Source organism: Adiantum capillus-veneris, chromosome 21 (assembly GCF_014529385.1).
Source record: "Adiantum capillus-veneris isolate H3 chromosome 21, ASM1452938v2, whole genome shotgun sequence".
Classification (NCBI taxonomy): domain Eukaryota; kingdom Viridiplantae; phylum Streptophyta; class Polypodiopsida; order Polypodiales; family Pteridaceae; genus Adiantum; species Adiantum capillus-veneris.
This window is the reverse complement of record NC_140951.1, coordinates 113,483,485-113,510,439: the sequence shown is the minus strand read 5'-3', so window position 1 is coordinate 113,510,439 and position 26,955 is coordinate 113,483,485. Positions and strand designations below refer to the sequence as shown.

Genomic DNA, 26,955 nt, shown 5'->3' with positions numbered 1-26,955 from the left:
TAACCACCAACTGTTGGCGGTGCCTTTAAGGTACATGTTGACATGGCTAAGCTTGGACCTTTGTTTAAAGTTCCCTTCTGCAAATGCAACTTCAAATTGGCGGATGAAAGCCAAAGCTTTATCATTATCACGCCGTCCGTTGTAGGTGTCGAATTTTACATCTTTGTCACCTGACTTGAATGTTTTCTGCTTGTGGTGCTTCCTCGTATGATGCTCCTTCTTTCTATGCTTAGACTCCTTGTGGACAAGAGTCCTTTCTCTTGAATGCACTTCCTGCTGGGACGGATCGTCAAGAAACATGTCCTTTGGAGCGACTATGTCATCCATATCCTTCATGAAAGAAAATTGAGGAGAATCAAGAGGATCCTGCTCTTGAACCTTTGGATTAAACCGCACATGACGTTCTGGAGGTTTCCTCTGTCTCGCGCATGTGGGAGGTTCCAATTAAAGGATCTTTCTTTGGTTCTTGCGTCTTTGGGTTCTATGGGATTTTCCCCGATCCCATCTGCACTTTCTCCTTCCCTTTCTCAAGAGTATGGAGAATCTTCTGGACTTCTGGATGGGAGAGAGCTTTTTGCAACTCTGCCACCTGCTATTGAAGGGTAAAGAACTCTATCTCACGTCCTTCCATTTCTGCAGTCTGCCAAGAGTCGTCAATCCCTTAAGAAAGAGAGAGATGACCTTGCTTTGATACCATTGTCACAAAATAACGGAAGCGTAAACTGACTTTTTAATTGCACTTCACATACTCAAGAGAATTTGCACGCGCGAGAGAGAGAGAGAGAGAGAGAGAGAGAGAGAGAGAGAGAGAGAGAGAGAGAGAAAGCTTGACACTTCTTTGGCGACCAGAAGATGGGCTGGTCCCTCCCCATAAAGAGAATATCTTTATTACTAAGGGAGAATCTTCACAAGCACAGGAATGGGGCAAAAGCCCGTCCTCTATTCTTTCTTTTCTGCTTCTGACTGAGAGAGTGAGAAAACTACTCTCTGAATACTGAGAGGATTTTCCCTTTGCTATGAGATTTTGGGAAGCTCTCGGAAGTGAGAGTCTATCTTCTATAAAACTCAAGGGAAGCTCTTAAAAATGAGAGTCTACCTTTTGCTATCTGTGTCCCTTTATGCATAATCATTCCTGCAATAAAAACAAGGGAGAAACACTCAAAATGCACGCACACATGCTTGCTGTAATTTTCTGCACATAACCTGAAAATGTTATTTGAGCACGTTCCAATGCCGAAATAGAGACCTTTTTCACGATGGAATCGCACCAAAATTTGTGTACGTGTAGTGTAGGTAGAGAAGATCTAGATTCTATGAGTACTTTGTTGAAATTCACCCTAAAAGAGATGATTAAGGGTTGAAAACAGAGAATTTACAGCCACCACACTCTACGGAGAGAGTGCTTGCTGCAACTTCTCGCGACGAATCTTCACCAAAAGCTGGCTATGGCTATGAGAACCCTTGTTTTAGACAATGGGAGTACGAGGCCACCACATATGTCGCAAGGGGCTGCTCTCAAGCTTCCATGGAGGGCTCCAATGCGTAGAGCATACTCACAATAGGGGGGGTAGCCGCACTTCCAACATTGAGAAGAGGGGGAGAGACTGCTCTCTTATAGACTCCAGCAAGAAGGGGGCGCTAGAAGAAAAGAGAGGGTGAGAGTGAGAGTTAGAGAGTCACTTTGCATTGGCACACTTAATAACTTAAAAACCATTCAACTTTCACATTTTAAAAGTCCCTAAGCTATTAATAAAATGTGCAAATTAACTCACAATTGCACACATGGATACTGTTAATAAAAACGTTAGCTGCTCTCCAGCACAATGCCGTATCGGTACTGCTCTGATTTGGTCCGGCACAAACAATTTAAAATAGTTTAACTGACTTACCTTAAGGCCGTAAAAATAATTCAGGCTTTAGGGTTACTGTTCTAAGGACCCCATCCCATTCCTGTGCTCGCATTGACGTGCGTATTTTTCTAAGCCTGAAATATGAGGCTACTATTGTTAGGTGCAGCGGAATGATTGTTTGCGCTTTGCTCAAGATGAGTGCTCCGAACTATGCTCAAGGTTCCTTTTAGTTCTTAGGGAAGGTAGAGCCTTCTGTTCTTAATGGAAAGTGCTATGATCACAACAAAGTGAACGGACATTGTGCTTGCAAGTGTATGAGACTGAGAGATAGAGAGAGAAGAGAGATACGACACCAGAGACGTTGTAAAACCCTCCTCCGAAGGCCCCACTCTCGTCGGCGAGAGTGGTCTACTTATGATTGCACAAAGTGGTACAATGTGGATGCAATGGATTGATGCAACCTGGGACTAGCTGATGACGACGACGACTTAAGGGCTGAAATTTGTGGTCTTCTATCTGCTGAATTTCGGGGCTGTTTCGGTTGCTGAAAATGACTGTTTGGCTGCGTTTTTATGGGCTGAAGATGGGGTTTTTCTGCATCCAACTAGGGCTGAATGTGCTGCTGTCATGCATGCTGAAAAACGCTGAACATCTGATGCTGATTGGCTGAAAATACAAAACGCTGGGCTGCCTCTGCTGCGGAATGGCTGAAAACCAAAAACGCTGCCTGCCTTTGCTAGCGTTAGTGAAATGCTGAGGTGTTGGAGGTGATGGCGATGCCAAGTAGGAAACGCTAGGGCTTAACTGTTGATGGTGATGATGCAAGGGCTGAAAAACGCGAGGGATCTGGGGGTACTGTTGGGGAGGTCCAAAAACGCTAGGGTTGATGGGTTCTTGCTGAGAAGGTGCCTGTTGAGCGGGAGCTCCTGTTGCCTCTTTTGCCAGAAAGTGCTAACTCGGGTTTGCTTATATATTAACGTAGCAAAATTGCCCTACCTACTTTTGTTGGAAAGTCACTTAAAAATAATAAGTGAAAATACCAAAAATAGGAAAAATAGGCTAAATGCAAATTCTCCTAACTGAATTTGATGGAATCTGATGGGAATTCTAATGATCATGCTGTGTGCAACTAGAGGATATGGGCATGCACGGTCTAGGAATAGACTCACAAAAGTGCCATATCACTTCTAATCTAGACTTGACTGGACTAACTGAACCCTGATCATGCTGTAGCTTGTCCACAGACACATAGGGTTGGATGTGTCACGTGACGTCCCCTTCTTTTCAAAGTGAGGTACTGGTACCGAACTGTATGGCGTCAAGGTGGCATCCGGAATCCTGGAAGGGACTCTTTGCCGGCCCACTCTGATGTGTGGGTCGTGCGGTACTTGAACTTCATAAAGGTCTGCAACGCTTGCTTCTTTGGGCTGTGCCGAAAGCGACAAAGTCTTCTTTGGCTCCTTCGATGCTTCAACTTCGTTGAGAGTCATGCTTCTTTCATCTTCAAGAATCTCCATGGCTGAAAATTCCTGAAACCATTTTCAACACAAAACGATGAACATACCTATTCCATGTAAAGTGAGTGGAAAAAATCTCATCTTCGCTAAAGACTGTGTATGCAATGTAGATGAACATAGAGACGGAGTGACAACCCGTTCATCAAACACATGCAAACAATGAGATTGAATCTTTCTCTTTTGATCTAGAGCAATCAAATGTGGCAAAACACAATGGAAATGCCCACGCTTGGTGCTCATACTTTCATGTGCTCGTTTGGAAACTGTGTCATGCCAAGGAAGAGACATGGAATGTGGCTTTCTTACCTACATGCTTTTTGCTTTTCATGAAAAGTCCGCATACATTCGTGCTCATCCATGAGAGAAACGTGCTCAACATACAATATGTCGTGCCTAGGAAAAGGGATCACATAACGATGCTGACTAAAATACAAGAAACGATCACAAATGAAACATTCGAACAATGCGTACGTATCAATCATGCGAACACATAATACTTCCTGTGAGGGATCTTTGGACCTAGGCTCGAGAGCCAAGATCGATTCTTCCTGAATGATCGAATCGTCCTGTGGGGGTTCTTTGGACCTCGACTCGAAAGCTAAGATCGGTTCTTTGTGATCGATTGAATCTACAACGAGGTTAGCTTCGCTAGAAAAAGCATCCACTAACACATCATTCTTGTGAACAATCACATCATCTTCATGCAACTCATCATGCTTATGAGGAATCACATCTTGATCATGCAAATCATCATGCTCGTGAGAAATCACATCGTGATCATGCAAATCATCATGCTTAGCAATATCATTCAAATCATCATGCTTATCTTTGTCTTCAAATCATCATGCTTATCAGCATGCAAATCATTGTGCTTATCATTGTCAATCAAAACATCATGCAAGTCATTGTCAATCAAATCATCATCATGCTTCACACAATCATGCAAATCCTGTGTGTCATGCTTTGGAGAAGAAGAGACTGAAAGAGTCTCCTTTTCCCGAATCTCTTGCATTTGTGCCTGAGCTTGAGAAAAGAGTCGTAAGAACTCTTCCCTCCTTGCTTTGATCTCGCGATCAAATTCTGCTTGTCTTGCTTTGTTGGCTGCTTGTCTTTCTGCTTCGTCTTCTGCGTGTCTGCGTTCCATTCTGCTTTTCTTTTTTCTTTGAATTCACGATCAAATTTGGCTTGTCGTTCTTTGGCTTCCAAGCTTGCTTGCTCGCGCTCACGCGCTATGGCTGCCATTCTTGCGACATTTCTTACTTTGCGTTGTAATTTCTGTTCCATAAACAACAGCTCCAACTCCCTCCATAGGAGTTAGTGCAGTCGGTGTCGTAGATGGGGAAGGGTTGGAAAAACCTCCTTGTGGGGAAAATTCTTCTTCGCCTCTCTCATGCTTATCACCTCCAAGCGAAGTATCCATTTCGCTTCGAGTGATGATCATTCTGAAGTCGTGGGTTCTTGAGGTTCTTGGGTTCTTGAGGATCTTGAGGTTTTCTTTCGCTTGCAAACCGTGTTGGAGAAGGATCTTCTCTTCACCCGAGTTCTACTCTTTTCCGCGGGCGCACCCCTTGGTGGCCTTGCGCTCACACCAAGGTTGCTTTTTCCCACCTCACGTCGATTGGCCGGCCGCTAAGTGCACGGTCCGCTCTCAATGAGTGAAAAGAGACACAAGGGGAGGCTGGACAAGCCCTTCTTTCTTGGGATTCCTGTCACTCTTCAAAAAACACAATTAGGAATCGACACGCCCAAGAGAACTTGGGTTCGTGCGACCGCAACAAGCAAAAAAAAATTCTTGTGATTCTTGTGGTTCTTTCCTTAAGTGATATAGAACACTGCCAAAGCTCTGATACCAATGTTAGGTGCAGCGGATGATTGTTTGCGCTTTGCTCAAGATGAGTGCTCCGAACTGTGCTCAAGGTTCCTTTTAGTTCTGAGGGAAGGTAGAGCCTTCCGTTCTTAATGGAAAGTGCTATGATCACAACAAAGTGAACGGACACTGTGCGTGCAAGTGTATGAGACTGAGAGATAGAGAGAGAAGAGAGATACGATACCAGAGACGTTGTAAAACCCTCCTCCGAAGGCCCCACTCTCGTCGGCGAGAGTGGTCTACTTATGATTGCACAAAGTGGTACAATGCGGATGCAATGGACTGATGCAACCTGGGTCTATGCCGATGACGACGACGGTGATAACGACAACAACTTTAGGGCTGAAATCTGTGGTCTTCTATCTGCTGAATTTTGGGGCTGTTTCGGTGGCTGAAAATGACTGTTTTGGCTGCGTTTTTATGGTCTGAAAATGGGGTTCTTTTGCATCCAACTAGGGCTGAATGTGCTGCTGTCATGGATGCTGAAAAACGTTGAACATCTGATGCTGATTGGCTGAAAATAAAAAACGCTGGGCTGCCTCTGCTGCGGAATGGCTGAAAACCAAAAACGCTGCCTGCCTTTGCTAGTGTTAGTGAAATGCTGAGGTGCTGGAGGTGATGGCGATGCCAAGTAGGAAATGCTAGGGCTTAACTGTTGATGGTGATGATGCAAGGGCTAAAAAACGCCAGGGATCTGAGGGTACTGCTGGGGAGGTCCAAAAACGCTAGGGTTGATGGGTTCTTGCTGAGAAGGTGCCTGTTGAGCGGGAGCTCCTGTTGCCTCTTCTGCCAGAAAGTGCTAACTTGGGTTTGCTTATATATTAACGTAGCAAAATTTCCCTACCTACTTTTGTTGGAAAGTCACTTAAAAATAATAAGTGAAAATACCAAAAATAGGGAAAATAGGCTAAATGCACTGGAAAATTCTCGTAATTGAATCTAATGGATTTTGATGGGAATTTTGATGATCATGCTGTGTGCAACCAGAGGATATGCATCTACACTCAGTGATGACTGGGCATGCACGGTCTACGAATAGACTCACAAAAGTGCCAAATCACTTCTTATCTAGACTTGACTGGATTGACTGAACCCTGATTATACTGTAGCTTGTCCACGGACACATAGGGTTGGATGTGTCACGTGACAACTATCTACCCCATTATTGAAGACTCGATTTTCCAATCACTAGGGCTTCAAGGTATTTTCTGCTAGGGTATCCCTGAGGTGCTCTGGCCCAAATTTTGGCGCACTTGAGGCCCCAGAACTGCTAGATCTATTCTGATATGCACACAATTAATTAGATAATTATTTCCTTGTAAATAAATTAATTATTTACAAAGTGCGACATTGTAACAAGTGTAGCGAGGGGGCCTAAATGACTTTGAACTGAGCCTAGACACCGTTTTTCTGCTCGGATTGCAGTGCCAGTCGGTCTGACCAACTTGTGGCGACAAGGCCTTCCCGTTTGCGGGTGAAACCCTCGGCCATCAGCCGTTTTACACTGGCCACACAATGTCCGACCATTTGCAACATCAAAAAGAGGGTCCCAAAAATTAAATAAAAATCATTGGAAAGAAACCAACAACTAAGGTTAGCAGTTGCCACGTCCTCGTGACAGTAATTAGCAATTACCACGTCCTAGTGACACTCTGCGTGCTTCGGCTTCGCAAACTCAAGGGAAGAATCAAGAAACATCAAAGAACCCAAGTTGAACCAAGGATGTAATGTGCAGCGGAAGTGAGTGATGGTGTATTACTCAGGATGAGTTATCAGTGAGTGCTCAAGGTTCCTTTTATTTAGCGAAAGGTAGAACCTTCCCTAGAGAGAGATTGTGCAATGACCAAAACAAAGAGAGTAGAAACTGTGAGTGCAAAGTGCATGAGAGTGCTGGAGAGAGAGAGAGAAGAGACGACACCAGATGGGGTCCCAACCCCCCCTCCAAGGGCCCCCTGCTCTATTGCTAGAGAGTATTTGCTTTAGATTGCACAAAGGCTGGTACAATGCTTCTATATGTTGTGGTAGTTGATGACGACGATGTTGACAACGATGACGATGACGACAACGATGACGACGGCGGCGAGGGGGAGGCTAATGGCTGAACTGCTGAAATTTGAAAACGCTAGTTACGCAGATGGGATCTGGGTCGTGTGGTGAAGCTAGTGGGCTGACTTGTCACCGAGGATGCCAAGGATGGATGAAAAGTGAAAAGCATTGGCTGTTTTATGGGCAATTACCACGTCCTAGTGACACTCTGCGTGCTTCGGCTTCCCGAACTCAAGGGAAGAACCAAGAAACATCAAAGAACCCAAGCTGAACCAAGGATGTAATGTGCACGGAAGTGAGTGATGGTGTATTACTCAGGATGAGTTATCAGTGAGTGCTCAAGGTTCCTTTTATTTAGCGAAAGGTAGAACCTTCCCTAGAGAGAGATTGTGCAATGACCAAAACAAAGAGAGTGGAAACTGCGAGTGCAAAGTGCATGAGAGTGTTGGAGAGAGGGAGAGAGAAGAGACGACACCAGATGGGGTCCCAACCCCCCCTCCAAGGGCCCCCTGCTCTATTGCTAGAGAGTATTTGCTTTAGATTGCACAAAGTCTGGTACAATGCTTCTATATGCTGTGGTACTTGATGACGACGATGTTGACAACGATGACGATGACGACAACTATGACGACGACGGCGAGGGGGAGGCTAATGGCTGAACTGCTGAAATTTGAAAACGCTAGTTACGCAGATGGGATCTGGGTCGTGTGGCGAAGCTAGTGGGCTGACTTGTCACCGAGGACGCCAAGGATGGATGAAAAGTGAAAAGCACTGGCTGTTTTATGGGCTGAAAACAGAAAACGCTGGTGGATCTACGATCTATGACGATGGGATGTCTGCGACGAGGATCTGATACGTGGATATGATGCGGGATCTAATTATGAGCTCTGGCCCAGATAAGCGTCGAACCTCATGAACATTCTTCAAATCAGGCCAATAGTCTCAATGTTGGCCGTGTTCATCTTTACCCCTTCCGTTGAGACGATGTGTCCCAAGGAATGTATCTCAGGCAAAATCGCTCTCTCTCACATATATAAGCAATTTATGCTTCCGCAGTGCTTGGAAAACCTGCAACAGGTGGTGTCTGTGTTCTGCTTCATTCTTGGGGAAAACGATAATGTTGTCAAAGAAAGACTAAAGTACCCACCAATGATTGGTACTCTTTGAAAATCCCAAAAGTCGTCCTGAAAGCTGTCTTGTAGACGTCTCCAGGAGCAATTCGGATTTGATGATAATCACTCTTCAGATCAATTCGGCACGTTGAACTCTGAGGTCTGTCAAGTATATCATCAATCCTCGTAATGTGGAAATCTATTCTGGTTCATTGTTTCTTTATTTTGGCCTCCACTAACTCTGTAAAGTAGCCGGTTCGGTGGTGTACGACTTGAAAAATCAATCATGTGATCTTCAGGAGGTGAAGGAGGCAACCGCCTGGTACGCCCTCAGAGAAACAGTCAGCCTCTATTACAGAAAATCTTGCCGTTCCTTTTTGAGGTCAAACATATTTGACCTTTAATCATCATCGAGTAAAAAGAAACTGGATCTCATCAAGTGGGAGGGACTCGCCTTTCAATTTTTTTCCGTCAAGTATAATGTCTTTGCCCTTGCATTCGTCAAAGTTGCTTTCTTAGCTTGATAGTCAACCACGACGTTGTTCTTGTGGTACCTAGGGATTCCTCAGAGGACATCACACCCTTCAAAAGGCATGATATAAAAGTCCTCGTGCCCTAAACACCCTTGACATTGCAAATGAAGTTTGCTAATGATTGGTGTAATGGCAACATCCCGTCCGGGTGCCGCTAGAACTGCCTTCGTCTGTGGCCTCACCCTGTCGGGCGTAATTCCAAGTCGAGCCGCCAATTCAAGTAAAAAGAAGTTGGCCTTGGTTCCTCCATCAAAGAAAGATGAGGGCTTCCTGGTCTTGCACTTTGCCCCATGCTGTGCAAAGTTTGATATTTTCATTCATCTGATCAAGGTCGGCGATCCCCACAAAATCTGGTACCAGTCTTGCTTTCGTCTTTCTTTTCTTCCGCACTCGGCTGCTGCTTTGAAACTCTCTGGCTTATCTTCTGGTGGTCCTCTGGTTCATCTTCTTTTCAAGAGTTCTTGTCCATCTCTTTCTGTGTGTGCAAGTTCCACTTGTCTGCACTCGTCTGTCCTTTCAGCTTTCCTCCTGACCTGAGAGGAGAATCAATGGCCTCACGCCTTCTTGAGTAAATCTCATCGATCAAGTAATTCTTCAGGTGTTTCGCCAATCTCGGGTCCCTGGAGTACTTAATCAATCTGTTCAAACATGCCAATTTGCAGTTGACGTTTGTACTCCGTTCTGGCAAACTTTTCCGTCGAAAAATTCGCCCAAACCTTCATTCTATTCTTCAGTTCCCGCACCGGATTTTCAACTTTTCTTTGCCTTCCCACAGAGAGGTGTTATCTCTGTCGGATTATCCACGAGAACCCATGTGTAATTTGCGATTCGTTATGGCTTTATGAATGATAGAAAGAGATTCCTTTTTATTCAATGATTGATTCTTTCCTAGATTGTGGGACTTTGTACTGAGAGAAGCTGTCACGAGGACGTGGCAACTGCTAACCTTAGTTGTTGGTTTCTTTCCAATGATTTTTATTTAATTTTTGGGACCCTCTTTTTGAAGTCACAAATGGCCGGACATTGCAACTGTAAAGTTTAACACTTTCAACGGCTTTGAGGATAAGGCAAAGGCTCTTACTTTCCTTCCAGCAGTTTGATACAGCTTATGTAGGAGGAAATTTTACAGAGGCCTCTAAGGTTAGGAAAGCTGCCACTTTCTTGAAAGACAATGTGCTTAAATGGTGGACGACATTGTTGATGCAAGGACAGGCACCCGCCACATGGGTATACTTTAAGCAAATGTTTGCATCTGTGTGGCTGTCAAATGAATTTGAAGCCGATGTCATGACGGATTGGCACCAACTCACTGCGGCTACTTGCAATAGCCTACATGAGTAGAATCGGAGTTTTTGCAAAGAGTTGCTCTCAATAACCTCCTACAGGTTTGTGCCACTGACAGAGCAGATTGAGTGAGAAGTATTGTTGTGGGCTGCATAACACACAACAATACTCCCATTATGGAAAACTGTCTGTATATTCAGTCGTATGTGGACACTGAAGAGTTCTATATCATGCCATTGGAAGGGTGTGATGCGCTACTGGGAATCCCATGGATGTTCAGAGTACATGGTGTGTTGGATGTCTTCGGCAAAATGATCACCCTTCAGCATAGGGGCAAAACTCATGTTTTGGATGTAAATCTCAAAGGGGAGTCTGTCCCTACTGTATCTACTTCGGCTATCACTTCTGTAATTAAAAATCATCTTTTGGCGTACGTGATTTTGCACGTGATGTTTCAGATAATTGTTAGTCAAATTTATCTATGTTAGATAAAGAAAGTCAACATTTTTGTGAGAATTTAATGATTGTTTTCTGATTCATTACCGCACGACTGCCACCGGAGAGGCCTGAGGACCATGCGATAGATTTGGTGCCAGGGTGTAGCCCACCGAACAGACCTCCCTACAGGGTTAGTGCGGAGATTATGGGCCAGGTAGAGGAGCTTTTAGAGAAGGAGCTGATTCAGCTTAGCTCTTTACCTTTCTGCTCCCTAGTGCTTTTAGTACAGAAGAAGGATGGTTCGTGGTGCATGTGTATTGATTATTGTACGCTGAACAAGAATACCATCAAGAACAAGTTTCCTATCCCAAGGATTGATGATATTCTTGACCGTCTAGAGGGTGCTGCAATTTTCAGTAGGATAGACCTTAAGAGTGGTTACCATTAGATTCGTTTAAGACCAGAGGATGTGCACAAGACTGCGTTTAGAACGACATTCGATCTTTATGAGTTCTTAGTGATGCCATTTGGTCTTACAAATGCTCCTACCGCGTTCAATAGGATGATGGACTGATTTTTCGCTCGCATCAGAAGTTTGTTGGAACATTCTTTGACGACATGATAATCTACTTGAAGAATGAAGAGGAGCATAGGCGTCACTTGACCATTGTGTTTGAAGAGGTGTGCAATCACATGCTACTTGTCAATCCTAAGAACAGTGAATGAAGAGGAGCATAGGCGTCACTTGACCATCGTGTTCGAAGAGGTGTGCAATCACATGCTACTTGTCAATCCTAAGAAGAGTGAATTCTTCTTGGAAGAGATCCACTTTCTTGGCCACATAGTGTCAAAGGATGGTGTCTGAATGGATCCCGCAAAGGTTGAAGTTATTAAGACATGGCCAGACTTAAAGAGTGTGCACGACGTCCGAAGCTTCTTGGGATTGTGTTCGTACTATAGAAGGTTTATCAGGAATTTTGCAAAGATAGCTTCACCTCTTCACGCTTTGCAAAAGAAAGAGGTCACTTTTAGATGGACCCAAAGAGAGATTTTAGCTTTTAGTCTCTTAAAGGAAAAGTTGACTTCAAAGTCATTTGTGGTTCAGTGTGACGCATGCGGCAATAGTATTGGAGCAGTGCTAATGCAAGATGGTCGGGTAGTAGCTTATGACAGGAGAATCCTTCAAGGGCCAGAAACGACTATGCAAATCTATGAGAAAGAGTTATTGGCCGTGATTCATGCGCTCTCTAGCTGGAAGCACTACCTGTTAGGTGCTGATTTTGTTGTCCAGACAGATCATCAGACCTTGCGATACTTCTTGACACAGTCAAAGCTATCCCAAAAGCGTATGCGATGGACAAACATTCTTTCTATGTTCCACTTCGAGATTATGCATGTGGAAGGCAAGAAAAATGTGGTGGCTGATGCGTTATCATGGAAGCCACAAATTTCTGGTGTGTCAATTTTTTATCATCATGAGCTTGATCACATGAAGGAACAGTATGCTACTGATGAAGATTTTGCTAGGATCTGTGTGAACAGTTACAATATACGCAACGTCATGAACACTACCTCCTCAGAGACGGTTTTATGATGATGCACGGCAAACTTTGTGTTACTAGGCCATTGCGACATACGGTCATGGTAGAAAGTCATGTCTCACCGTCTGCAGGGCATCGTGGGATTGATGCGATAGTGAAAGCGGTAGAGGCATTCTTTTATTGGCCTACTTTGAGGAGAGATGTGGATGCCTTTGTGCGAGCATGCGTTATTTGACAAAAGGTCAAGTTTGACAGGCAAAAAGCACCAGGGTTGTTAGAGCCACTGCCGAATCCGGATAAGCCATGGGAAAGCATTGCTATGGATTTTATCTTTGATCTTCCAAGAACACCAATAGGGAATGATGGTATATGGACCATTATTTGCAGGTTCAACAAGCAAGCCCATTTTATCCCTATCAGGAAGAAGATAAAATGTGATCAGATGGCACGTTTGTTCATGTAGAATGTGTTCAAGTACTATGGTATGCCACAATCGATTTTCAGTGATTGTGATCCTCGCATGCATCAAACTTGATGTAGTTGTCTAACCCGAAAAGGAAAGCCTCTTTGCATTTGTCATTTGACTTGCGCAATTGAATGCCTATCTGCAAAATACGGTTAGAAAAAGACATAACTGGAGTGCCATTTTCCTAAGACCACACCAATCTTCTTTTAACCGATCAAGGTACTTTGGCGGCATGAAGCGAGCCTTGAGCTTGTCTTGGAAGTTGCCCCAATTGAGAGAGAGGGGTACGCCTTCGTGGGCATGCTCAAGATGCTCAGCCAATTGTGACTCTGCCAAGCTTGATACCAATTAATGGCATCGCTTGCTAGATACATGGCAATAATCAAAACTTTAGTGTTGCTTGTTTTCTTGTTAGCCGCAAAGTAAGCATTAAATTGATACAACCAAGAATGAGTCACAGAAGCATCCATCTTACCATCATACTTACTAAGCGTCAACTTCTCAGTGGCTGGATTGTTGGAGTCGTCGCCTCTACCTGTGCTACGTGATGACTCGCTGGCCTCCTTGAGTGGCTCGTTCTTCGTGGAGAGTACCTGTAGGACCAATTCCTGCATGCGCTCTTCGTCTCTCGCTCTAACTCCATAGCCGCTCGCTTTTCATCGGCCGCTATGCGTTGAGCCTCACGTGTTTGCTCACGCTCGAGCTCCATAGCTGCCCTTCTTTCTTCACGGTCCATGGTGGCGTGTTTCGCCTCTTGTTGTAACATCATCTCCATCATCGACTTGACCAAAGCCTCCATAGGGTGCGGTGCAATCCGTGGTGTAGATGGGGATGGGGGAGGATCGGGGAACTATCTTCCTGGTGTAGAAACTTCTTCTTCTCCAACTCCACTCTCATCACCTCCACGCAAGTATCCATTCCGCTTTGGGTGATGACCATGCAATGAGGTCTTGGGTACTTGGGGCTCTTGGATTCTTGAGTACTTGGGTACTCGGGGTTCTTAAGGTTCTTGAGTACTCGGGGTTCTTGGCTTGCAACTTGTGTTTAAGAAGGCTTTTCTCTTACCCAAGCTCAACTCCTTCCTACGGGTGCACCCCTTGGCGGCCTTGCACTCACACCAAGGTTTCTTTTTCCCACCTCACGAAGAGTGCAAGGTTCTCTCTCAATGACTCAAAAGGAGGAACGAGGGGAGGCTGGACAAGCCCTTCTTTCTTGGGTTACTTGCCACTCTTCAAAAACATAGATTAGGGATCGACACGTCCAAGTGGTCTTGGGTTACGTGGGATCACAACAAGCAAAAAGAAATTCGTGATTCTTTCCTTGAGTGATGATACCGAACACTGCCAAAGAGCTTTGATATCAATGTAATGTGCAGTGGAAGTGAATGATAGTGTATGGCTCAAGATGAGTAATCAGTGAGTGCTCAAGGTTCCTTTTACTTAGTGGAAGGGAGAGCCTTCCTTACTTAGAGAGAGAATGTGCAATGACCAAAACAAAGAGTGGAAACTGTGAGTGCAAAGTGCATGAGAGTGCTAGAGAGAGAGAGAGAGAAGAGAGAGAGAGAGAGAGAGAGAGAGAGAGAGAGAGAGAGAGAGAGAGAGAGAGGAGAGACGACACCAGATGGGGCCCAAAGCCCCCCTCCAAGGGCGGACGATGGTCGACTACAGATGTCACCTTTTCTTTTGGCTTGGGAGCAATAAGAAACAACCTACAATTGCCTTATCTTCCATAGAGATAGAGGATAGGACTGTTTGCAGTGCTACATGTGAGTCAATGTGGTTAGGAGGCTACTTTCAAAGAGGTTTTCCCTAGGAGACGACCACGATGTACATTGACAATGAGAGTTGTATAACCATTGCGAGGAACTCAGTGTTTCATGCTCGGACCAAGCATACAGAGATACAATACCATTTTGTTTGTGAGAAGACCAAGGATGACCCTATTCGACTAGAGTATAATCTAACATCAAATAGCCACGTGATATCTTCACCAAACCTCTTCCATAGGCGACATTATCCTCTCATGCTGGCTCCCTTAAACTTGTTTCCGGTCCAGTAGCGGAGAGGGGGTTTAGAGTTGAAATTCCTGTCTGGGGGTGGCTCTAGGAGTAGATTAGGGAGTGAGGGCTGTTTTGTGACTGTGCCCGCCCGTATCTGAGGTAGACATACCTTTTCTTGGCGGTGCACTCCATGGTGTTACCCACCTGATATGCTAGCATGAGGCAAGACCTCTGTTCCTAGGGGTCAGAGTCTCCAATGCTCTGCACTTGTGCTACTAAATGTGTGTTGCAGGTCATGTCCAATGAGTTTATACATTTATTAGCATTTTTAGCCATTTTTGGGATCATTGGTTTATTGGGTTGAGTAGGGCAAACTTATAGTTTCGCTATGTATGCAGACCTCTCGCCCCTCTCTTGTACTGTATGGCATGTTGTGATCAGCGAGCAGAGCTTCCAACGTTTGGGCTACATCTCTCTTCTCTCTCTCTCTCTCTCTCTCTCTCGCTCTCTCTCTCTCTCTCCAACGCTCCCCTTCTCCTCCGTGTTGAGCCCCTACTTGCAGGTACTACACTTGCAGTTTGTTCTCGTGCCCATTCGGTGGCGGTACGTGGTAGGAGGTTGACGACGAGGAGATCTGTTGACAGGAAGGCCACATTGAAGAATGACAAAGGCAAGGATATCATTCTAGATGTAAAATTAAAGAGCGAGTCTGTCCCACTTGTATTGGGGCCTCGGCCATTTCCAAATTAATGAAATCTAGTCTCTTTGTTTACTCGATCCCCTTGAATGAAGTCGATGAAAATAAGAAGTCAAATTTGTCAGACTTGGAAAAAGAATGATAAGAATGTTTGCAAGCTCAAGCCAAGTGTTTCTCTGGGGGTGAGCTACCTCTTGAGAGACTTGAAGATCACACTTTTGATTTGATTCCCGACAGTCCGCCATTGTATCGACCACCTTATAGAGTAAGCAGAGCCCAAAATGAAGAAATCATGAATGAAGCGAAAGAACTTCCTGAAAAGGGTCTAATTCAGCCGAGCACATCATCTTAGCTTCCATTGTACCAACCAGCTTATAGAGTAAGCAGAGCCCAAAATGAAGAAATTATGAATGAAGTGAAAGAACTTCTTGAAAAGGATCTAATTCATCCGAGCACATCATCTTAGCTTCTGACGACGCTAGTGGGGATGTTGTGGTATTTATTTAATACTATGCATGATGGAGTTGATGGTTATATAATCTGGGCTTATCCTGGATTCATCTAGGTATATTACCTTTTAGTGTTAAAGAAAGAAAGATCATTGAGAATGTGCATTGACTACAAAGCTCTCAATAAAATCACCATCAAGAACGTGTTTCCAATACCCAGGATCGACGATATACTTATGTCGCAAACTGATGACATGGCATGTCCAAACTTGGAGATTTTGGCAAGAGAACACTTGGAGGTTAGGGTTTAGAAACCTAAACCCAAACAACTTGCAGATTTTGGTTGAGTGGCCCAAAGGGGGCCTCGGTTTTAAACCTAACCCTACCAACTTAATGTTATTTCCAGAGGAGAAGCTACGTACTTGAGACTCCAGAAAGCTCCACCATGCATGTGAATTCATCCCATACAAGGATCATGGAGTCTTATGAGAGGAGGATTTTTTCATCCTCTAGTAATCCTCAGTCAATAATGGGCTCTTCTCACAAGAGTGAAGGATTTACTCTGAGTCAAGGAACATTGATGCTCATAGCTAGATCATAGGAGGCTAAACCAAACACATATCCCAGACACCATATGCTCAACAACCAGAGCCAATAGAGAACTCTCAAACCTTGTTTCAAGTGTCCATGGGAGACTATTTATTAGAGATTATTGACAACCTAATGATGTAGCCCGGGGTGGCCAACTCCTCAAGGTGAAAAAGAGTGATGGTGGATATTGTGATGAATATGGAATGTAAACTCAGTGTACCCGATTGCCCTCAGAAGCGAGACAAAGGAGAAACATGGCAATGAACATTGTGGAGTCTTTCCCTCTTCAAGTGGTTCAGACTTAGAGACAAAAACACCATTGAAGCAATAACAAGAGTGCAAGCAAAAGCAAAAAGTGAAAAGCGAGAAATGTTGTAGCGGACTCTAACAAGTTGTTAGTGCAAAATCTATCAAGAAGGCCACAAAGATAGAGTTAGAGCCCAATACCTAAAAAGTGAAGGTTGTTGAGACTGAGCTGTCACAATTTTTGAGAGCGATCACAACAACTATAGATGGTGAGAACAAGTGCTTAGCATGCAAACTAGTTTGGTAATTCCTAGAGACAATTACCATAGTAACTGGTACAATGCACAATTGGTGAGAACTCTAGTTAAAAAGATATAAATAGGCTCACCACTTCATTTTTTGGATCCCTACATCCTAGTATCCCCCTAAACCCAAAGTATTGTGAATGAACGTTCTTAGAGAGAGAGAGAGAGAGGAGAGAGAGAGAGAGAGAGAGAGAGAGAGAGAGAGAGGAGAGAGAGAGAGAGAGAGAGAGAGAGAGGAGAAGATGAAATGATGTTGTATTAATGTCTTCAAGGGGCCAAAGTGACCTATGAGATCAAAAGCTACAATTGGTGAATTTGATAGTGTATGAGTACAAAAAGTACAAAGAACCGATCCATCATTTGGTTATCATTTGGTTGAAAGTAGCTGGAGCATTGGTAAGTCTAAAAGGCATTGGTGCATACTATTACGGGCTCGCTGTTTGCTGCCGCTCGCCCTCCCTCCCTCGCCAGCACCTGTCGCCCCCCCTCCCGCCATCGCTAGCTCCCTCATTCGGTTGAAAGTAGCTGGAGCATTGGTAAGTCTAAACGGCATTGGTGCATACTATTACGGGCTCGCTGTTTGCTGCCACTCGCCCTCTCTCCCTCGCCAGCACCTGTCGCCCCCCCTCCCGCCATTGCTAGCTCCTCGCCGCCCTTGCGCCGCCAACATCCTCTGCTGCGCGCGCACTGTCTCCCGCCCTCCTCTTGCCTTGCGCTGCCCTCCCTGTCCGCCCCTCAGCCACTTGCCCGTCCGCCCGCTCGTTGCCCGCCATCCCCTCGCTTCCGCTGCCAGCCCGCTACCCCACCCTTTGCCATTTCCAGCCCCCCCGCCCGCCCGCCCGTTAGCTTCGTTCTCTGCCACTCTCGTGCCGAAGTTTTCTTGTGATTGGCTCTGACAAGTGCTAGTTTCTGGACAGTGCTCGTTGGGACTCTTTTGCAGAGAAAATTTCTTTCCGTTTCTTCTCCAACACAGCAGCAGACATAGATGGAGGCTCAAGCTCCGCCACAGAGGGACTCTGATGAAGTCCCCTCGCCCGACTCCGCTGAGCCCACCATTCGACTTGCTCTTACTCCGACAGAGCAAGCGAGCCTAGCCGTAGAGGTGGATCGTTTGTAGGCGACTTCCGTCATTTGCAAGATTCTCGGCACCAGACCCAGCAGAGAAGAGCTGCGTGACCTTCTCCACGCCCGCCTTCTTGCAGAGGTGGGCGTGGATCGAGTTCACGACTTTTGAGATGGCGTCCAAGGTCATCGCCATGAGTCCATTAACCATCCGAGCAGCTCGAGCCCACTTTCGACAGTGGAGACATGGTTTTGACCGTGCTTCAGATGTTCTGGTAGAGGAGGCAGACTTCCCCATCTCCGTGTGCTTTCTTGGTTTACGGAGGGAGTACCTACCACTCTTCTCCAGGATAGGCTGAGCGATTGGGACTGTCCTGGAGACACCTCGCACGGCAGCCTCAGTAGCTGCCAAGGCGGCCGGCATTCTTTCAGTTCGCGTTCTGGTTAGGGACACTCACACTCTCCCAAAGGTCATTCTTCTGCCTTGGCTGAGTGGGGGTTGGTTTAGACAGAGCGTGGAGTATTCGAGCCTCCCGAAGCATTGTTTCATTTGTCGACAGATGGGCCATCTTGCGAAGGCCTGTCCACGGAGGGGGCCTCGACCTACACCATAGACTCAGCCCTAGCCTGCAAGGGCTGGCCAACAGCCACAGGCAGAGACACAGCGCACACATGCAGAGCCACCCTCTGAGCCTGGGGCTCCAGCGGAGGAGGGACGGCAATAGGTTCGTGGTCGACGACGGCAGGGGCCACAGCGACAGCCTCGCATTCAGAGTGGTCCTCAGGCGCCTGCCTAGCAGCAATGGGTTCCCACGGGGAACCGCTTCGGTCCTCTTGAGCAGGATGAGGTCCCTGCTCCAGTCCCCACCTCAGCTTCCCCCTCGACAGCCCCCCCCCCCCCCCCCCCCGAGTTCCCCCCCTCCTCATCATCCTCCTCCACCTCTGCTCCCGCCGCCGCTTCCCCTCGCCCCTCTACCTTTGCCGCTCCCCCTCGCCCCTCTTCTCCCTCTCTTCCCCTTGCTCCTACACCCCCCCCTCCCGCTCCAGTTCCACAGTCGACCCAGGGGGCAGGGCCATCTCCGGCGGCTAGAAGATCTCTTGGCAACGCCTTTGCCACGAGTCGCTTGGCGAGAGAGGGGCAACCTTTCTTACGACCACCTCTACAGGTATAGACGTCTCTCTTTGCAGCAGTCCCTCGTGGTCTGACGAGCTTCGACATTCGGCGCCGATGGGACTTCTTTGACTACGACTTTACACGTTTTCTCGGCGACTCCTCAGCAGGCCATGAGGCAGCCTGCTTCAGGGTTCATGTTCTGTTCCTTGCAGCTAGGGGGATAGAGGCCTTGGACTCAACGGTTGGCTTCTCTTTTCCCCTTTGCGGCAAGGACCAGACTGAGTGGACTCTCGACTCAGTGTTGGAGTGGTTGCATACATAGGTCCTAGAGTTCTCTCACCACATGGGAGACCTAGGAGTTACAGACTTGCTACTCTCTCGCCATTGGCCAAGTTTGCGGTGACTCCTCCAGATACAGCAGGATGTAGACACATTGTGGTTCACCTCTTTGCTGATACTCAGTGCTCGCCATGCTATGTATACATTCATGAGGACTCTTGGACAGAGGAGGTTGCTTTACGTACGGCTCGCTCTACTTGGGCTCGGGCCAGGTACTCGTTGCAGTCACGCCTATCTAGAGGACGCTCGGATGCGGATTACTCCCCATCCAAGCCAGCCTCGAAGATAGCACGTTTAGCTGCTGCGGCAGCATCTGTTCTCTTGCTCCCCATGAGGATCGTCTCATGGAACGTGCAGTGACTTGGTGGGCCCTAGTTTCAGCGTCAGTTGGGCCGACTGCGTCAGGAGCTTCAGCACTGCCTTGTGGGAGGAGAGATTGATCTCCTTATGATACAGGAGCATTATCTGTGTGAGAGCCGTAGTAGACGTGGTCAGCTCTTGTGTGGACGATATGATACTGTTTGGTCAGCTGCTTTTGGACCTGGAGACATCCAGGGTGGGGTATGTATGACTATTGCGGATTCTTTGCAGCAGGCCATTGTGGGCAGAGGGATTATTGTGCCAGGCAGGGCTCAGTGGATCACTATGCAGGGAAGACCGAAGCAAGTCCCACAGTACCTGGGCCTCTGAACAGAGGTACTTGGTCGCTGTCACGCCCAAATCAAGTCGGCGAAATGGGTCTCTTAAGGGATTAGTCATGGCCCTAAGAGTGTAGATAATTCTGGACTCTCGTAGTCCAGAGGAAACTAGTGACAAAAGCGTCTGCCTTCGGTTTCTGGGTGCATATTGCTGGTCATTCTTCTTGTATACTTTTTTGGTGTATGAGGGGAGCGGCCGGGCGTGCCCTACTCGACTCCGAAAACAAAACAAAAATCACTATGCAGGTTCAGGGTTGCCTTGTGGGCTTCCTGATCATATATGCGCCCAATGTGGCGAGTGCACGAGCAGAGTTTTGGTCACAGATTGTTGAGTCTCTGCTGTGCAGGCAGAACATTGGTGCATAGGGGGTGACTTCAACATGTTGGAGGACCCTTCTGACAGGATTGGTGGTAGCCATGCTACTGTGCATGGAGTTGAGCTGGCAGCTTGGGAGAGGTTTTGTATGACTCTGAGGATCTCGGATGTGTGGCAACACTCTAGTTTTGTGAGGCCCCCAGACAGCTTGGCCTCCTCTCGTTCGGACCGCAGAGTGGGAGGAGTGAATCTATCGCAGATAGATCGCATCACTTCTTGCTGGATCTTCTCGAGTTCTTGTATCAGCCAGGTAGAGCGGCTGATTAGGAATTTCCTTTGGTCAGGGCGAGACAATCAGACAGCCCGGGCCAGAGTGGCTTGGCAGGTCATCATTCTTCCTTGTTCACAGGGAGGGCTTGGGATCATAGACCCAGCACAGCAAAGCAAAGCCCTTCTTGGGAAGCTCATCGTCCGAAGTCTTCTTCCAGGTGAGGAGCCCTGGAAGGAGTTCTTGTTACAGTGGCTTCGTGCTAGGGTGCCTCAGGCAGGAGGTCCCTAGCAACCTTCGACCAGATGGATCTTCACAGAGATGAGTAGAGTGGTTTGAGCAGGAGACTGGAGGATCGCTTCGTTGTGGGGTTGCTTCGATCTTGGGAGCACTTGCGGCGAGGCTTGGAGCAGCGTCAACCTACTTGCACGGAGGAGCGCCTGCGACAGCCCCTTGTTTGGAACCCCATGGTTAGCACTCAGAGAGGTCACTTGGTTGGTACTCGGCCTCATGTTTCCTAGGGTTCCATGGTAGCGGGTCCATCACGCTCTTTAAGTGACTGGTTACAGTTTTCAGGCTTGTCAGAGGAGCTACAGGGCTTTCAGCTACAGGGCATGAGAGGGGTGCAGAGCATGTGCCAGGACATCTCAGAGGCAGTACCAGCTGAGTGGCTCACGCCTCTCGAGTCAGCAGCGCCCAGATGGATGGGAGCCTTCACGCGACTGGAGGTTCTCATCTTTGTTCGGGCTTGCTCAAAGACTGTTCCCTCCCTGTTTTTCGAGGTACAGGGTGAGGGACGCTTACAACGAGTTGCAATAGAGGCCCCGCAGTGGCAGAGTGTTGTTTTCAGAGGATCCGAGTGATGGGCATTTGTGGGAGGACTTGTGTCATCGATCCTGACCTAGTTGCTCTTGCGACTGGACATTGGAGACTGGGGGCTTGGGAGTGCTGTCCACTGGCACGAATACAGTGGAATCGTGGAGAGTGGCTTTGGAGGGACCCCTTCTCTTCTGCAGACCACCCCGGTATCCCTTTCTTTCAGTACACTTCGACTGGGACGTCACATACTGGCAGCACAAAGAGAGACTCGCCCTGCTGCAACACCTCATTGGCAGGAGGGTCTCCCAGCTGAGTTCTTGGGAGAGGTTGTGGGACTCCAGGCTGCCGAGGCGAGTCACTTTGTTTTAGTGGCTGGTCGTGCACAGAGCTACAGCAGTTGGGAGCTGGCTTGTGCATAGTGGCCTCTCGTCCGCATGCACAGCTTGTGACCTTCTTGTGGAGAGTCAGCGTCACTGTCTTTGGGACTGTCCCTTGGCACAACAGGTGTGGCTTTGTGTTCTTCGGTTGATGCCTGCTCTTTCCACAGCTCGGCAGTACACTTGGGGGGCAGCTGTTTGGTCCACTCTCACGGGCCCGGCACTTTAGTTTGAGCTATCATCCACCAACAGGATGATAGTGATGCAGGAGGGGCCACCTACACTCCAGCCTGCCACAGAGCTTACTCCACAGGAGTGGTGCAGTGAGTGAGAGGTGTGTTGGGAGCTCATTAGTGGCCTGACGCTCTGGTTCATCTGGCGGGCCTGTTGCTTCCGCATCTTCGAGGCGCGGCCTGTACCACCAGCAGAGACTGTTCGGGATCCTTGGCTTGAGCTAGTTCATACTCTCAGAGGAAAGTTCGAGAGACGCCAGGGCAGTTCCGACCGCATGCGGGAGTGCAGAGAGGCTTTCCTTTGACTTCGGTGTCCTGGGGCATTTTTCACTATGGACCAGGGTGTGCTCAGATGGCACTACGTCCACCTGTGTGGCTCTTCTCTCCTCCCATCCCCTGATCTAGCCTCATTGTACATATGTTGTTTTTTCATTGGGAGAGTCTCCCCATGATTGTTGTAGTCCTCTCTTGTAGAGGAGGTTGTAGCCCTATGGGCAGTTTCATTATCTAATAGAAGGATCTTTTTCTCGGGGAAAAAAAAAGTACAAAGAACTGAAAAACTGAAACTGAAACGAAATATGTGGGGAGGGGTGATGGGGTGAGGGTTTGAAACATAGATGGTCAAATGAGATACAAATCATCAGATGAGATCCCTCATCGATCGCTGTCGAATCTCATCAATATCCTCCATGGTCAATACTTTGTCGTCTCGCTAGGATAGTCTGGATCTTGCTGCCAACTCCGTCGATGATGTGAGCCTCCCCGTGGTTGTGGGCGCTTGGATCTGCCTAGCTCAATGGCTCGATCGATCTGCGTAGCCTTGGTGTGGGTGGGATCTGAGATCTGGTGTGATGACTGCGCGAGCCTCTTGCATGTGTAAAGAAGTCTGTGATCTGTCTCTGAGACTGGCTCTCTTGTGATGTCCTCAGCAAGCTCTCTCTATGTCTACGTAGATCTAGTATCTCATAGTACACCGGGCAGTGACATGTGTAGTGCAGCTTTGTCTCTGGCTCTAGGTGACATAAACTCTTCTCTGAAGTATCATAGAGTACTGTTTGATGATGGGCAGTCCTAGCATTGAAATCCCCCAGTATGATAATGTCACCATCGCTGGAAAACTCCCATATGTCATCATTCAAAATAGAAAAGGGAGACTGTCCTGTAGGTGGTGCATATACTGGCATACTCCGGAGAGAGAGAGAGAGAGAGAGAGAGAGAGAGAGAGAGAGAGAGAGAGAGAGAGAGAGAGAGAGAGAGAGAGAGAGAGAGAGAGAGAGAGAACACCAGATGGGGTCCAAACCCCCTCCAAGAGTCACCCTTTCTATCTCTAGAGAGGTATTTGCTTTAGATTGCACAAAAGGAATTTCTTGGGATTGTGTTTCTATCATTGACGGGTTGTTTTCACAGATTGCAGGTCACTTGCATGAGAAAAGAGTTACTTTCGCTTGGGGACAGACAGATTACAGCTTTTAGTGACTGAAGGAAAAAGCTTCCTTTTACTTAATTTAGAGATTGTTCTCTCTTTGCTTAATACCTGATTGCTGCAGCTGATCAGTCGTCATGATTCCATGAATGTCTTACTGCTTCAGTAAAGCTTAGTCTGTTGAGGATGTTTGAAATGCTGCTACTAAATCATTTTGAATTTGGGTGTTTCTGCTTTCCACACGAGTTGATCAGATCCCTCTGAGAAGTGATTCTTGTTATGTGCGCTTAGAGAGAATCGACATTGTCTGCACTTTTGTTCTATGTTCTCTGTATCATATCAAGATTTGGTTTCCTGCAGGTGGTGGGCTGGGTCTCTTCATGGGAATGCTTTTAGGAGCACTAGATAATCCACCTCATGTGGACATTATGACAGCAAGAGAACAATTTATTTTCACTGCAAAGCAGATAGGAAGCAGAAGTCTTTCTACTGCCAAGGCATTTGCGGTGATGGGAGCCATCTTCTCAACGACAGAATGTATGGTGGAAAAGGTGTGTGGCTCTTTGCCTTCTGCAGTTCTGAAATCAGTTGTTGTCCCTCAAGATTTTTGCAGATATATGCCTTCATTGTGGCCATCTTCTGCAGACGTATGAAGTGCTAGGGTGCCCAGTAGGATATACAAACGACATGCTAGGTCATGCATGCAGTATGTTTAACAGTCACCCAAATCACATCCATATGAGGCAAATAAAAACCTATTTAAAATGTCATTTGTCTCATTATTTCCGAGGTTCATAACCCATTTTTCAGAAGGGTTAAAAGGAGGGTCATTTATGGATGTGGCATGTGTAATACTGGGTTGGCAAGGTCAGCTACAGAGTTCTATGTGAGCACACCCTATTTTACTGACTGTTTTGCAACAGTAAAAATATTAGGCTTACAAGGGAAAAACGTTGAGCCTCTATTTACTCACATTGCTCAATTCTGTCTCCTTTGGACGGTATCTATGAATGCTTCGTTTTGCTGAACCTCTGGATTGTTATGCAAAGCTTCCTTGCAGCATCATTTAAGAAATAGCTATGCAGCAAAGAGAAGGAACACCGTAGCCAGAACGTGGGAATGTAGAATTTTTCTATGGCCTTCAAAAGTATAAGAGTTCTAATAGCATGCTTCTTCATACAAGCAGATTCATTTGTGCAAAATCTAAAGGTTGACAGTATTGATATTGGCCAGGGCTTTCTACGCACTCCAGCAAATGAGTTTTTTTCAGAACATGATTAATTGATTATAGACTTCATCTGATTTGAGTTTTGCTTCCCTTGCAGGCAAGAGCAAAGCATGACTTGAAAAACACTGCAATTGCTGGGTGTGTCACAGGCGGGGCAATTTCTGTAAGAGGTGTGTGTTTGCAACATAAATTTTGACTTAGCATGCACTTGTGTTTGATACTTTCATTCTTGTCTATATGTCTTAAATAATTTTCTTGCTGGGCAGCTGGTGCAAAGGCTTCTTGTCTGGGATGTGTTGGTTTTGCAACCTTTTCGGTTTTGATTGAGAAAGTACTGGCCGGACACCAGTAACTTTTTTCGTGTGTATCTCCTACAGTTTAGCAACCTTCAAACTTAGCACAACACACCAACCATTTTTTCCTTTTTGTATACGGCACTTTGCATTCAAAAAGCATCTTCAATGATCAACAGAATTGACACCAGCTATTCTTATGACAAGTGTATCATTATGCTGAGGGATTTACATTTTATGACTTCTATAAATTTTGGGAGGCAAGTGTTCACTCACATTTTCGCGTTCTTAGAGATTATTTTGATCTAAGTTGTCTTGTTTTGGTCGTGAAACGCTGTCAGCTAAAAGTCTATTGAATGTTTGGCATCATTAAGATCTGAGAGTTTCACGTGAGGCCCCAGACAAATGCAATTGAGGACCAAGTAATTTAGAGGAAAGTGAGATGGTTCCTGGGTGGCAGCCTTCTATCACAAATCAATATGCAGCAGCAAGATGGTTCATGAAAAGAACAGGAACTTGCATGGACAGAGCACATATCCGTATACAGCTTTTTGGCCAGCTCGAAGATGACATGGCCATACCTGCCCGGCTCGAAAGCAGGGCCATGTGATCGGTCCACCTCACATATCAATCCTTAAATGATGATCGCTTCTCCCAAGTACCCGTATGGAAGAGTCTACCTTTTCTCTTGGGGGCTGTGAGAGCCTAACAGGTTGACACTCTTTTTCTGGATTGTAATTAATCGAAGAGCTGTCTCGCTATATTGTTTTAGGTGTAGGTGTATTTTTGGTCTGAAGGGAAGTGGTTGTTTCTTGTGGTCATTGATTTGCTGTGGTTTAGGTATGATAACACATGACATATCAATCACTATTACTTGTTGAGAAAGCATACACCGAGAGGACCTTGGTACATCATCATCGGTGGTGAGTTCATGGTTTCTTCCTGTGGGGCTCTTAAAACTAGGTTGATAACCGGACACTCATATGTCCTTGGACACTTTTATGTTGTGTTAACCAAGCAACTTTTAGGAATTGTTATAAGATCTGAAGAATGGCTTTTGAAGAGCTTGATTTCCACCAAGTAAGCTTCTAAGCTGAAAAAAGCTTGACAATTTTTTGGACTACGGATTCCACCTTCAGCTATATGCCGTTCAATTATTTTTGAATCTAAACCATATGAAAAAACAAGTGTTGTTTTAGTGTTAATTTTCTCACATTTGCAATCTATTTCAATTTACTAGTCATATGGTGTGCTTCGTCGTGCTAGATAGCTAGGTCTACTAGTTTAGGACATGTTATCATGCTTTTAAGTGATTCATGCTATAAGCGAGGGACCTAAATACATAAGATTGTATATGTGGTTTTAATGGAAAGTTCGTCAATTAGTAAGTTTCTCAACATATCATAGATATCCTAGATGCAACAACATAAATGGGATAGTTGTGAGCATGTTATACATATCATAGATGCAAATTTACTTGTGCTCATGCACTTTGTATCACAATGTGACTCTTCTTTGATTTGTATTGCATATCATGTACACATCAATACCACATACATTTTTCTTGCCTTGTACCAAAAAATGTTTCACTATATCATCAAATTTAGACCCCAATCAAATATAAAAGGAGTCCCCAAAAGTTAAGGTGCACTCTAATAATACATTTGGTTTCCCAATTGTGAAACCCAATTGTTCTATGTCCTTGGTCGACATTAGGGTGGTCTTGCTAAATAATTTGGTAGTGTCTTCACCCTTTACAACTTGTAGAGTGCAATGTGTTAGAGCCACTAGCTTGAATATGGCATACAGAATGGGGTTTACAATAAAAAGACAAATATTGTTAA

The 26,955-nt window shown here is 46.1% G+C and overlaps 1 protein-coding gene across 1 annotated transcript in view; it reads left to right on the top strand.

Annotated features, from left to right (window-relative positions):
- LOC147431562 (Mitochondrial import inner membrane translocase subunit Tim17/Tim22/Tim23 family protein) overlaps positions 1–25,386 on the top strand; it is a 65,767-nt gene extending 40,381 nt beyond the window's left edge. The window contains exons 2-4 of the mRNA XM_086494120.1: positions 23,951–24,141; positions 24,916–24,988; positions 25,085–25,386. Of these exons, the coding sequence (XP_086350246.1) occupies positions 23,951–24,141; positions 24,916–24,988; positions 25,085–25,170 (350 nt within the window). The 3' untranslated portion in view covers positions 25,171–25,386. The remainder of the gene's footprint in view (positions 1–23,950; positions 24,142–24,915; positions 24,989–25,084) is intronic.
- The last annotated feature ends 1,569 nt before the right edge of the window (positions 25,387–26,955 follow it).